The sequence below is a fragment of the Cucurbita moschata genome, unplaced genomic scaffold (genome assembly GCF_002738365.1).
Source record: "Cucurbita moschata cultivar Rifu unplaced genomic scaffold, Cmos_1.0 Cmo_Scf00060, whole genome shotgun sequence".
Taxonomy (NCBI): Eukaryota; Viridiplantae; Streptophyta; class Magnoliopsida; order Cucurbitales; family Cucurbitaceae; genus Cucurbita; species Cucurbita moschata.
In genome coordinates, this window is record NW_019268576.1 from 1,085,514 (window position 1) to 1,099,610 (window position 14,097).

The 14,097-nt window shown below is 35.6% G+C and overlaps 3 protein-coding genes and 1 pseudogene across 5 annotated transcripts; all 4 read right to left on the bottom strand.

Moving 5' to 3' along the window:
• Window positions 1-70: 70 nt before the first annotated feature.
• LOC111436774 lies at window positions 71-854 on the bottom strand (annotated as a pseudogene).
• Window positions 855-1,774: 920 nt separating this feature from the next.
• LOC111436741 (bet1-like SNARE 1-2) lies at window positions 1,775-5,069 on the bottom strand. The gene is made up of 6 exons (XM_023074454.1): window positions 4,835-5,069; window positions 3,933-4,077; window positions 3,036-3,092; window positions 2,889-2,948; window positions 2,465-2,550; window positions 1,775-2,157 (listed from the first exon to the last, which is right to left on the bottom strand). Exons 1-6 carry the CDS (start codon window positions 4,846-4,848, stop codon window positions 2,130-2,132), a joined length of 390 nt encoding a protein of 129 aa, XP_022930222.1. The 5' UTR covers window positions 4,849-5,069; the 3' UTR covers window positions 1,775-2,129.
• A 1,303-nt stretch (window positions 5,070-6,372) lies between these two features.
• On the bottom strand, window positions 6,373-9,440 carry LOC111436967. 3 transcript variants are annotated; one of them, XM_023074784.1, is made up of 3 exons: window positions 9,308-9,440; window positions 7,262-9,161; window positions 6,373-6,626 (listed from the first exon to the last, which is right to left on the bottom strand). In XM_023074784.1, the coding sequence occupies exon 2, from the start codon at window positions 9,042-9,044 to the stop codon at window positions 7,374-7,376; it is 1,671 nt and encodes a 556-aa protein (XP_022930552.1). In that variant the 5' UTR covers window positions 9,045-9,161; window positions 9,308-9,440; the 3' UTR covers window positions 6,373-6,626; window positions 7,262-7,373. The 3 variants fall into 3 exon arrangements, with proteins under 3 accessions (XP_022930552.1, XP_022930550.1, XP_022930551.1); XM_023074782.1 differs by having other exon boundaries at window positions 7,262-9,169; XM_023074783.1 differs by having other exon boundaries at window positions 7,262-9,440.
• A 3,995-nt stretch (window positions 9,441-13,435) lies between these two features.
• On the bottom strand, window positions 13,436-13,975 carry LOC111436912 (uncharacterized protein At4g14450, chloroplastic-like). Its single transcript, XM_023074703.1, has one exon. The coding sequence runs from the start codon at window positions 13,910-13,912 to the stop codon at window positions 13,571-13,573; it is 342 nt and encodes a 113-aa protein (XP_022930471.1). The 5' UTR covers window positions 13,913-13,975; the 3' UTR covers window positions 13,436-13,570.
• Window positions 13,976-14,097: the final 122 nt, after the last annotated feature.

Sequence of the window (14,097 nt, forward strand, 5' to 3'; positions counted from 1 at the left end):
ATCCAAATGAGTGATATCGTATGAATTTTTTAAAAATGTATATGAATAGAATGAAGAAATTCGAATCAGATCAATGATGGTCTCCATGTGCCCAAAGATGCCCAGCAATTCCAAGGTGCTCCCCATGATTATTTGGTACCATCATCTCATGAATTGAAGCTACCGTCGGAGGATACGGCAGCGACGGCGGCGCCTCCACTTCTCCGCTACCTGCGGTGGCCGGATTAACCTCATCTTCTTTATGATCGTTTTCTAAAGGCAATCTCTCGTATGTTACATTAGCAAAAGAAGCAGCAACCAACACTACAGGCCCAGCCGCCAACAGCGGGCCCACGACTGTCCCTCCGACCGCCTGCCCCTGCCCGCCAGCGAGGTATACGGTCAGCCCGCTCGAACCGGGAGGGACTCGACCGGGAAGAAAAGAACCGGTCAAAGACAGCATATCGAACCGGCCATGAAGTGGAATCACAGCAGCGGATTGCCAGTGACGTCGTCCACCATGCCCCTGCCGCTGACAACACAAACCCCACGCTGTCGGCGACGTCGGCTCCTCCGGCGATCTCGATCACGTGCATGCTAAGAACGTAAGGACTGTCGCGCGTGACGATAATTGGGGATTTCTGTTTATTTTTGGATCCCAGTGGCCGCCCTCTTGATCGGCGGTTGCCAACCACCACCATGCCTTCTTTCTGCTCGTCTTCTTCGTCTTCATGATCTCTTCCTCCGCCGTTGACGACGGTTTCTGCTGGATCGGTGGCCGGGAAGCCCACCCGACTGTCCCACCACGGATTAGCCAGAGTAGCGCAAAATGAAGGTAAATGCGAGAAAGGTTCGGTTTTGAAAAATGGGAAATGTTTATATTTTATGGGTAATTATTTTTTCAGATCATAAGCGAAAAAAGCAATTAACTTGAGAATGGGAAGGGGAATATAACGTTATTAGCTATAGGTTAAAAATATTAGAATTTAATTGTAAAATCAAAAATTAAAAACTAAATTCTAATTTTCTTTTCAACTAAATTTACAAACGGGGAATTAAAAGCTTCATTAGTTGAAATATTACTTTGTCCAATTGTACATGTTTTTCGACTAATGAAAAGATACAATTTAAACTTTTTTTATAAACATTTCAAAACTACGGTAGAAAGTTCGTCAGAATGTTAAACATAAAGTTGACGTATTTAAATACAACCCATTCAAACGTAATCCAAACATGCATTCGAGTTACACATTAAAATAAAAGCCTAAAAAATCAATATCAGAAGGAATTATAAATAAGATAATCTTTTCAAAGTGGCATAATGCAAAAAGGAGCCCATGACTCATTCAATAAATAATCCATTACCAGCCTTATACGTTCATGTAATTATTTAAAGAAAAAAAACACTTCAGAAAAAATTTAATATTAAAGAAGTCAGTAATTAATCCCTCTAATCAAGTTAGACATGTAAGTTAAACATGCATACATGTTGTATGTAGGCACTAAGATGAGGCAAGAGACTTCTAATACTTCGAAAGCTAATGAATCTACATCCTTCTACTCTTGTTTCTTATATACCTCCAAAAACAAAAAGCAACAACAAATCCCAATTTAATGTTTAAAACACATTATAAGTTTAGATAATGTTAAATAGCTTACCACTAATTGCATCAAAAAAAGAATTCAAAATAACAATCATCATTTGACCTACTAATCCTAATCACCAAACCAAATCCACCTACAAACCTATTAAAGTAGTCTAGTAAGATGGGAAGTGTCTTGTCTTACACTATCCTGAAAATAAAAACCTTCTTTCATTCAAAAGCATGAGCAAAAAGAACACTCTTTTTATGTACCTATTACTGGTTGAATGCAGTATATATTCTAAACCCATGGATATGCTTTTAGCTCGTCAAAAAATAGTAACAATAATAATAAGCAAACAATAAAAAGAAAAAGAAGAGAGGGGGCCATTTATTGACCTGTACCAGTCCATTAAAAATATGTATTTTTGGCAAGTCTTGTGTTGCAGAATCGTGTGGCCTGTGTTCCAATGTTCTTGCAAAGACAAGGACTATGCGAGGTGGGAACAAATCATGCGATGCATCTAATACGTCACGTTGAGTTGACTCGACGTACAAATCTTACTTTTAACTTTGCATGAAGAATCTGAGGAACCTGAAATCAAAGACAAAAATGGGGAAATCAATCTAAAAACCAAAATTGTAATGCAAGAGAGAGAAGGATATCAAAATTGCATTCACTACTGTATAAAAGGAAAACTGAACATAAAACCAAGCTTTACCAGAGTTCACTTAATAAAACATGGTTGCGAGCTGTTATATAACAATGTAAATGAAAAATGCAATGAAATTTGAAAGAACTCGACAAAATGGTGTAAATATGTAATTCAGGCTCATCAAACAACATGGATTACGTTGGAAAAAGTAGATGATCAAAGTGAAATGTTGAGCTGAACCCTTACCTGATGAGATAGAAAAGAAGTAAGAAGGACAATACAAAATAAACTGCAAGTCTACAAGTTCTCCACTTCGATTTTTGCTCAAAAACCTACAGAACATGTACATTGAGAATTGGAAAAATTAGGAGGATGCATGGAAGTAGTAGACGTTTACAAGATCAAGGAATGTTCTATCATATTTCTAGGACTGGATTTTCTGTATCATTTTACTTTTTGGAACATATATGGTTGTTTGCATTTATTAAGTAAGAAGAAACATATTGGGAGCAAAATAGATTTTTTGTAAGTTCAGTCCAACAATGTAAGTGCTGAACTTGCAAAAGCTCTCTCTCAATTTCTCTTCATTTTCTTTCTCCCTATAAAGGGTATGTAACGAACAAAAACATTCCCTAAACATGACGAACTCAAAAAGGCTTAGATCATGTACCATCTTGAATCGATCCATGGTTCTTGACATTATACCCCTTGAAGAATCCATGCCATTTCCCTGGATTAGAATAAAATCCATATGAAGATGCTCCTATCATTTTCCACTGACAAAACACAAACAAATAACCTTGAAGAAACAACATACCATTCGGTCAAGTAAATTATTATGACTCTCCACTTCTTCGTGAATGTCACCTGTCAACTATTTCAAATAATATGCATATTAAGAGTAAGTCGAAGTACAAAAAGATCCCTAATTCTTGTTATATATACCAAGGGATGATGGAGGTATATAGTGATCATTTAAGCTGATCCACATGAAGTGAAGTGTTACTTTAAGTACTATGTGATGAAATCATATATGAAAGTTTTTTTTCCACACTCGAAAATCCAAATCTCATACTTCAGCAATCCTCAAAAGTATTTCTATTCCTAGAAATTCACCATCGTAAGCAGTGAGAAACTGAAAATTACTATATCATTAGTCATTAGAAGGAAATTTGGACCCATAATCTAAGAGTTCGCTCATCATTATTTATTAAATCCAAGAGTTCTACCACTATGTCCAACCTGAACATAAACTAACTAAACCCACTCAAAAGTCAATATCAACTAGTTCCCTTATCCCAGAGCTCTCTAAGCACAGCAGTCTATTGCATCAAAGGCACTCTCAGGCAAGAATCATATTTGAAATGAGCTCATTATAGTACTAAATATGGATGCTTAGATGCACAAATACAGCTGAAGAAATTCTCAAAAAAATACACTTCATATCCATTTTCCTAATCATTTTTGTCTAATGGTTAAAGAATCTGAGGCAAAAGGATGAATCGATGAATTGCAAAAGGATCTGAAGCAATAGATTATGCGCATGCAGCAACGAGGAAACAGCTACAAGATCCCAATGCCAAAATGATTGTTTATAATTAAAAAATAAAAATAAAAACAGCTTGCTAAGTAAAACGGCCAGGAGATTATAATAAAGGGAGATCAGACATAGATAGATAAATAATTAAGGAGAATTTCCCTGCTTAAAACTAACCCTCTTGAGAATAGAAACTCTATCTTCCAAAGTGAGGAGCGCTCTATCATTGTCATGCTCTTTAATTTCAACCGCAGAAGCGCTAGCTCTGAGACCACCCTCCTCAAGGTCATCAAAGAGTGCAGATCTAGAAGAACGGTGCTCTCTATGAACAAAATCGATACCAGTTATTTCAAATGAAATAAGATATGTGGTATAAAAAATGAGATACGAGTATTCAAGAGTAGTATATGTGTATAACAAAATCTAATCAATAAAACCAAAATAGACTACGATTTAACTCCAACTCCATGTTACCAAGGAGGAAGACGCAACCCGATTAATAGACCCCAACATCCAGAATTACAGAATTGCGGAGATATTTCACCTCATTATGCTTTCATTCAAATTACTTCTCAAAATATGCACGACAACTTAAAACCACGGCAGAAAATCTAATAATCATTTGCAGCTTTTTAATTCATCATAGGTTTCACACTTCTGTCTCGCGGTTATGCATCAAGATCGAAAACCGCATTTTATCATACAAAATCGGTGCAATGATCTGCTCTATAGTTTAAACTCTGTTTTATCCCAAATTGCATCATTAAAAGCTCAAATATACGGCATACTCAAAATACAACACAAGATCAGAACCAAATTCATACAAAAGCTACCAAATATTAGATCACAGAAACTCCACGCGAGTTAATCAACGAATTGACAATAAAATAAGGTAATAATCAGAATTTCAGGCGCTAACGGAAGCTTATTCAGTTTAACCAAAAAAAGGTCCTCAGATCCAAATCATAAGTTCACATTGCAGCGGAAAAATCTCATGGAATAATTAAATCACTTCAAGTGAATTTTGAGCGTATAACCGAGAAAAGAACATGGAATTGACTAAAATTTCGGATACGAACCTTCTGTAACTCATCACGGGCTCAGTTCTGCGAAATGCGTTGCTCTTCCGCCACAATTAGTTCCAAATTGTACAGCAATATTCGATTTGATCGACGGAAAAATCCAATTGAGACAATAACCGATCGCGAGAAAAATCTATTCCGTTCCGTGTACCGGAGAAATGAGGACAAGAGAAAGAAATCAGCACTGGGTTCGAAGAAAATTGAATACCCTTTTCCTTCTATTCCCGTCCGGTGAGCGCTAAATCGAACCGCCTCTTTCGTATTTTAGACGAACTTAGCCCACTATATCTGGGCTCAACATAACTTGATGAAGTTAGCCCATGATATTTGGGCCCATCTGAGTTTCAGCCCAATGCATGATAGCCCAATACGCGTCAAAATATCATTTTCAGTTTCAATCCATTTTAATCCATATACTTTTAAATATCAAAATTTAATTGCTATACTTGAATAAATCTTAAAATTGTTTTTTATTCTTGGTTCGAAGTTAATTTATAAATGAAATTATTTAAATAATCATAATAATTAGTTAAAAATTATAAGCCAATTTTTAAAACTAAAAATTAACCATAAAAGAACTGCTTTTACGATTTATTAAAAATAAAATGTCTAAATTTAAACATTTAGACTACCGTGATCATCGAACCAGTGGTAAATACATAATTTATGTCACGTTAAATATTTAGTCTCTGAACTTTAAGATTTTTATTTATCAGTCCCTTAGGTTAAATATTTAGTCTCTGAACTTTAAGATTTTTATTTATCAGTCCCTTAGGAACTGAAACAATTATATATATATATACATATATCCAAACCGACTGTAACTTTAGGGACCTCAACTCCAACATGGATTGTTTTCACAATTGAACCTTCGAGCTTTTATTTGATCAAATTTAAATTTAACGTTTGAGAATGTGATAGAACAATTTTTTTTTTTTTTTCGTTTTTTAGAACTTTTTTTTCTAATCTGGTAAAGAACGAAGAGCAAATATCTTAACTAATTGACGTATGTTCGGGTAGCTGGAAATGAGAAAGATCTTGGATGAATTGATGATGCACATGGGAGCACATTATGATGACCCAACTACATGGGCAAAGAACCTTTAAGGCCACAATGAATGCAACTCCATCCATTTATTTCATTATGGCTCCACAGAGCTGTGAAGCCACAACATTCATTACTTCCAACTTTAAGGAAACTTTGGACCATTTTCCATACTACCCATTTGACTTGAACATTGCTCTTAATATTCACTGCTATACAATTATTACTTTACATGTTCATTTCGGAACTCAAACAGTTACTTAACCATTTCCGCTCCCGAGTGGGGACTGGATTCGTCCCTATCAACTTTCAAGTTCATGTCTAATAGCCACTAGAGTTTACACTCAAATGTGTAGTCAAAAGTGACTTTAAGTGTTGAACAAAAGTTGTACTTTGTTCGAGGGCTCCAGAGATGAGGGAGGCAAGCCGGCCTCGACTAAGAGGGTTGTTCGAGGGACTCAAAGTGGTGAGTGAGTGTTGTAGCAGATCGATAAGAAATATATTTCATCCATTGATTTGGCAAGATATAGATATGGTTGTGATTTAAATACATCAAGCTACAGTTCTATATTTAAATTACAACCACCAAAAACATTTAAAACAAAAGAACGAATCATCGGTCGGGTCGGGTCAGGTCGGGTTGGAAATGGGGAGAGAAACCAGTAGATCTATGAACAGGAGTTTGAGCACCAAATTCTCAGATGCAGCCTGATCGCTTCATGCAGAAAAACAGGAATTTTCCACCTGAAAAGCAAAATTATACTCAATCTTCCGCAAGTTCAAGACCAAACAAACAGCATTCCACAAGAACAGCAAACCACAAGATCATTGTGTTTGGATTTGGAAGTGATAAAAAAGATACCAGATAAATGAATGATTGGCCACAAGTTAGTACTATACGGTGCGATTATTCGAGACACGTCGAGAAGAACCGTAAGATCCTACATTGGTTGAGATGGGAATGAAGCATTCCTCGTAAGGGCGTGGAAATCTCTCCCTAATAAACGCGTTTTAAAAACCTTGAGAGGAACCCCGAAAGAAAAAGCCCAAAGAGGACAACATCTACTAGCGGTGGGCTTGGGCTGTTACTAGTAGTATCAGAGCCAGACACCGGGTAGAGTGCCAGCGAGGACGCTGGTTCCCCCAGGGGTGGATCATGAGATCCCACATCGGTTGGAGAGGGGAACAAAACATTCCTTAAAAAGGTGTGGAAATCTCTCCCTAGTAGTCACGCTTTAATAACCTTGTAGGGAACCCTGAAAGAAAAAGCCTAAAGAAAACTATACCTACTAGCGGTGAGCTTGAGCCATTACAAGAACGTCGACAATGTTTCATATCATTATGGATGCAAATGAGTGATTTGGATTGAACATTCATACCTCTCAACAGCAAACAGTGACAAAATGAAGTCCCCATCAGACAAATTCTTTCAGTGTGCTAAAGCTGCTCAGTATTCACAAGATGCATTGTTTCATAAGGGAAACAATGTCTTCAACTAAGATATGAAGCTTTACATTGCAACTGCCACTCCATACAATCTTCGAAGTCGAAACTACTCGCGCAATCCAGCAATGCATTTTGCTGATGCTCGTAACGACAAATGTAATTCAATCCAACAAGAAGCTCACATATGGCGTCCTCGGTTTTCTTGCAATCAGCAAAGTATATAGTTTGGATAAGCAAAATGTTAGTCCGTGTCACAATCTGATGTTGTTCGAAATTGCGCTCGCTTTGCCATCGAATCATGTTGTGTGCCAATGGAGCAAGCCAGCTCAAGATCCCGTCGAGTGTCTCCTTCCAATCGTGCGCAAGAGGAGCATCATATATGGCTAGGCTCTTAACATAGGACTTCAGATGTTTATTCAGGGATGTTCTTAAACTCGTTGGTAGCATTTGATACAAATCGTCCCGAGCTTCGTCTCCGACTAAATGAGGATAACGAAGCAACTTTTCTATGACAATGATGATATTTGCATAATGCAAAGCAAGAGCCGAGCCACCGACGGTCGAAACCGGTGCATACACAGATAACCTACTCTTGAATCCAAAACTTCCTCCATTGTTAGACATCACACTTTTGGCTCGTCTTTGCTCTACCCCAAATGGAACAGAGAACTGCACCTGACTGAACGAACCGAAATGACTCGACCCACTATTCCTAATGCTACAACCGGAGATTCGGCAGCTCCGATCATCATAACCGTTCTCGTCGTCCTCCTCCTCATCCATCTTGGAAACTGAACTACTCAAACTGAGACAATCCATCAAAAGCCTCCTGGGATTGGTTCCGCAAGGGAAATTGAAGTCATCAGGTGTAAACAACGGAACCTCGCCTCGTCTTGTGCTAATTTGAGACTTGAAACTCGACCCACGTCTCGGTCCGGGGTGTGACACACGCTTCGATTCCAATGACTCTGAACCAATCTCAACATCCTTCTTGAGAAAAGAGTCTCCAAATACCAAATGAATCCTTGCATAAACAGTACAAACAGTTCTAGCTAGCAATTCAACAACCTTATCAAAGGTTTGGTTCCAAAGAGAAATCTCTTTGAGATGCCCCACGTCTTGTTTCTGCCATATAAGCTTCTGTTCATAAGCTTTTCTACTCTCTTCATGTTGATTATTCTGAAACTTCTTAGCAGCCTGTTCCAATTCATTCAAAACCTCCATTTCAGTGTACAAATTGGCCGTAGCATTCACAAACCTCTCCATTTTCTTCATCATCCCTTCCATATCCTTAACCAAAAACCCCAATTCCTTCACATTTATAACTCCATTAATGATATCCAAATACACATGTTCAAAACCCTGTAACGCAGGTTGAGAACACTTCTTCCCAAGCCTAGAAACCACATGAGCCACACGGTTCAAATCCTCGAGCTTCTCTGCAACCACAAGCTCGAGAAGATGAACCTCATCAAAGGACACGAGGTTTCTAACTCCATCAGAGCTCAAGATGTCGTTCTTGAGCTTTGAAATGGCCGAATCAGACAGGGATTTATGAAGGTAAATCGTTTTGGACATTACATTAGCAACTTCAAAAGAGAGAATACCGATTGTTTGCTTAGTATTGCTCTTATTCTTTGAAGGTTCGAGAAGGGCTTGCTTGAGATTAGCGCTAACCTGGTTCCCCATTTTCACAATCCAAGGCTCTGCAACCATTGCTGCTCGTCAATTCGAACAGAAACAGATCTGGGTATCGATGAAAACCCAGTAGTAATCGACCCTTTTGAGAGTAATCTTCGAAAGAAGAACGAAATTAGATTGAACCCAAATGACCTGCAGATCTGAAGAAGAAGAAATTAGAACAATTAGAGAAATTAGAGCAAACCCATTAGATTTGATGAAGATTGGGAAGAATCGAAGAGTTTGGAAGTGGAAAATCATTGATGGGTTTGCATTAAAGAAGAGGAAGAGATGATTACTGAGAGAGAATTCGGAGGTCGAAGAGCGGCGCCGAACAGCTCATTGAGGAACAAAACCCAGAAGAGAGGGAGAGCGATTGGAGGGAAAAAAAAAAAGACGCACTCTGTGACTAATTTTGAAGGTCAAAAACGTTGAAGAACAGTGATGTAGTTGTAAATTCACGTTCTTTTGACTTTTTTTTTTTTTCTTTTTGAAAATTTGGAAAAATAACCGAACTTTTTAGAGCAATTGAATTTGAATTTGATGAAATTAGTTTATGGCGATATTATCTCGTCCTTGTTTCGTCCATTTCAGTAAATTTAGTGAATTTTTTTTCAAAGATTTTTTCAACCAGCTTTTTTTTGTAATGGCTAATTATAGTTATAAAATATAAAATTACACATTTTTAAAATGTCTCGTGAAAGGTAAGAGTTTCATTTTGAAGCTATATAAGCTATGTAGGCTGAACATTTGTGCTTTCTTTCGCCAATAACTAAGTTTGTTTCTAACTCTTTACAACTTATGTTACATGTTTAAAATCATTTAAACTTGATATGATCGATCTTGCTTGTGAAGTGATTCGAATCTGAAAAAAATGTTATTGTTTTGAAATTTTTAATCGTACGGGATTTGGAAGGTGAGAATAATTTTGATTAAAAAAGTGATATGATTTTTAAGTACACCCATTCCTCTCCTTCCATCATAATGTCTGAATGCCTTCAAAAGCATGCCAATGTATGAGTTGGAACTTTTTTTTTTTTTTTTTATAATCTTTTTTTTATTGGCACAACTAAAAAAGAAGAAAGGACAAAAGCCCTAAAAAAATCATTCATCCAAAAGGAGAGATTATAAAAATGTTAAAATGGTTTGATTGGGATTAAAATCACTTCTAGGTTGGGTTAGTTGGAATCTTTTTTTTTTTTTTTTTAATTTTTTTTTAATTAAAACCTAATTGTTCGAGTGGTAAAATTCCGTCCAAACAATTTTGGTCGAGAAATAAACACCAACTCAACTCAATTATATATTTTATTAGTTGGGTTGATTTTGGGAGTTCCAATCATTCATTAACTTTTTTTTTTTTGTTATGAAAATATAACGTTCATTGGTTTGTTTTTAAATATTTAGTTAATATTTACCGCTATATTTTGAAAAATTATTTTATTATAAAATTAAATAAAAATAAATATATATACACGTAAGTAATGATGTATTTTTTAAAATTACAATTGAATCGATTCAACCTATCTATATATTTTGGAATAAGCTTTCCAAGTTCATATTGAAAAACATATATGGTTTGATGTTCCTATGTTCCTTAATTTTTTGTGTAGCAAATAATACATTCTAGTCGTTTATCATGATCCTACTCTTTATAATAATGACCCTACCTACTTAAAGACCCTTCGAAAAGTCCTCTCCCCTTCCCCCACTAACTTCGAATGGAACGAGTGAGCCTTGAACAATTGATTTTTAAGCTTTTTTTAAAAAAAAAAATTTTCTAGCCATCCAGACGAAAAATATACTTCGACAATGGAAAGAAACATGAAGGACGTGGGTCCTTTTCTTTTTTAAATCTATAATATTTTCTTGAACATAAGCTACTGTTATAATTCTACTGAATTTAGATATTTAAAAATACAAAAATCAAAATGGAATTGTGAGATCACATATCGATTGTAGAGGAGAATAAGTGATAACGAGAACGCTAGGCCTTGAAGTGGGTAGATTGTGAGATCTCACATCGGTTGGAGAGTAAAATAAAACATCTTTTATAAGGGTGTGGAAACCTTTCTCTAGTAGACACATTGTAAGGCAATATCTCTTAGTAGTGGACTTAGACTGTTACTGTCATTCTTATCCAATAATCAGAATACATATCGGGAAAAAAAAGAAGACAAAAAGAAAAGGAAAATAGGAAGAGAAATTTGGTCAAAAGTAGAGGTGTTCATAGTGGGATTAGGTATAAAGGTTTTAATGAAGAACAAGAAAAAGTTAGGGAAGGAGGGGTACACCAAATCCATATGGCCATTCATTTTTCCTTAGCAAAATAGCAACCAAGTAGTGACAAAACACAAAGTGGGGGCAACCCTTTTTGTTTTGTGATCATCATCCATCAATATTGCTACTACACTAGCATGTATCATGGCCCTACTCGTGTTCGAGTAACTAGCATTTAGGTTTCTAAGGTTTCAAGTTGGGATAATGTCTTATGTTAAATAGTGACGATTATAAATTTTTTTTATTACTTTTAAACTGATGTGACATAATTATTAAATTAAGATGTTATTTGTCCCCTTGAATCATGTAGAACGAATCTGGTCATTTCAAGTTTAGTTTGTTATATTTGGATCGTTTTATTCACAGTTTACTAGATATTAAATTATCAATCAGCTCTCTACTTGAAAAATTGTAGAAAACCCAAGAAGTGAAATTTAATATTAATTCTAAAAAATTGACGGAACAAAAGCTCGAGCACAAGGCTTCTGCTCTCACACCATACTCAGAGACAAATACAAAATTGAATATTTAAAGACATAAAATATAGAATTCTAAATTTTTTTTAATATAGTATTGTTTTATGTAAAATAAATTTGTGAAGAATTTCACGAGAATGAAAAATGAAAAAGAAGCGGAGATGGAGAAGGCTTCTCTGTCCCATCTCGTCCCATGGACATCTCTATTCTCAAACATAGAAATTGCTAAATCTTAGTTCGAGAAAAAATTGCAATTTGCCATCTTAGCTCAACCCAATTCTATCTCGTCTCAAATCTAGTTCGAGTGATTGTGTCGATCTATTAATTTTCACATTATCAAATAATTAATAATATTTGGAAGGTACAATCCAATTTATTTTAAAAATAGTTATTATTATAATAATAAGAAGAGATTATATATTTAAATGAGCGAAACAAGAGAGGGTTGAAATTGGGTGTTTTTTAGTGGGTGATTTAGAGCAAAGCATATTATTGCATTATGCTAAATTTATAATTTAAATTAATAAATCCGTGTTTTAAGGGAATATTCAGAGAATATATATTAAGAAAATTGAAAGAATAAATATTGTTTATTAAATTATAGTTTGAATGCTTTTTATATTATTCTTGTATTGGAGCCCGCTCGTTTTTTTTTATTCAGAATTTTGAATATTGACCATTCAAACTATATCAAAATCTTTTATGAAAATAGAAACATCACCTTACTAATATGGGTACATAATTATATATCTTTATATTCTTTTTTTTTTTCAATTATAAACAATTAAAATAAGAAAAGAAATAAATATTCTGAATGCCTAAAAAAAAATATATGAAGAATTACGGGATCTTTGCAATAATGATCTGTATTTTAAAAAAAGTTATTTTCAGTGTTTTAAACTTGGGAATCAAAAAGGTTGTGTTAGGAATACAATGTCTAAACCAGTTCGTTTTTGTAGTTTTTTTTTCAAAAGGTTGTGTTTAGGATACAATGTTCTAAACCAGTCCAGTCGACAATGTTCTAAGTCAGTCCAGTCGTTTTTGCAGTTTTTTTTTTCTTATTTTTTTATGGATGTTCTGTGAACAGTAGAACGGCCTCAAATAGATCAATTTTTATAGTAGTGGTTTTTGAATGTTTCTGGTTTCTTTTATTTTGGAGGTTCTGTGAACAGAACGGTCAATTTTTGGCTTAAAATAGATCGATTTTTCTAATAGTGGTTTTTGAATGTTTCTGGTTTTTGAATGAAACATTCAAATTAAGTCATTCTCGTGTTGTTTTGAAAATGGGTATGGAACATTATTGTCTGATTGGATTATTAATTTCTTTTAATTATTTAAAAAATCCTATTTATTCATCAAATATAAAATATTTAAATATTCACATAACACAATAATTTAAACAGGGCTAGAATCAAATTTTTAGTTTTTTTTTTTAATATTAAATAACTAAAATAGAGGAAAATGGAAACGACGTCGTGTAGAACTCCAAATCCACATTAGAGCTTAAATTATTGTTGGATGTAATATTTTAATAAATGTGAGTTGAATTTATTATTTTTAAAATGTAATTTCAATCTAAACGTTAGGAGTGTGGCGAGGAGTTCGTGACCAAATAATATAATAACACAGTATTAGCGGCAGGTAAAAAAAAAAATCAATGTACAAATAATCAAGTGTGTTAAGCATAAGATCTAATCCATAAGCTCGTCAAAAAGAGACCGTTAGATCTAAAGACTACAATTCTTCTGATTACAGATCCAAGTCGAGTTTATTAAAAGAAAAAGAAAAAAAGAAAAAAGGAAGAGAAATCTAAACGGGTACGAATGCTCTGGGAGCCCTAGAACCCGAATCGTAATGAAAAGGCGCCGCCGGATGCTGCCATTTCTTAAAAACTGGCGGCTTCTCCGGCTCCGATTCTTTATGATGATGATGATGATGATGAGAAGAAGAAGAAGAAATCGATCCTGAATCGGCGGTCCAATTTTGGATCTCTGTCGGCGACGATGGCGATACGAGAGGCGATAGGAGAGGGATGGCGACCTTCCAATCGGAGCGGCTGATTTGGAGGGAGGCTGGAGCCCGGCGCTGCAGGCGGCTTGGCTGCTGCTTCCGGGCGGCGGTGCCGGAGGGTCGTCTCTGCGATTCGGCCATGGAAGGTGAAAGAGAGAGGAGGGGGATTGGGAATTAATGGAGAGGATAAGGAAGAAGAGGAAGAGGGAAAGGGGTAATTATAGGAGACAGAGGGAGGCATGTGGGAGGCACGGTCTGTGTCATCCAGTTGGTGGAGCGTGGAATAACGGGCTCCAACTTCTTTCTTTTTTTTTTTTTTTTTTTTT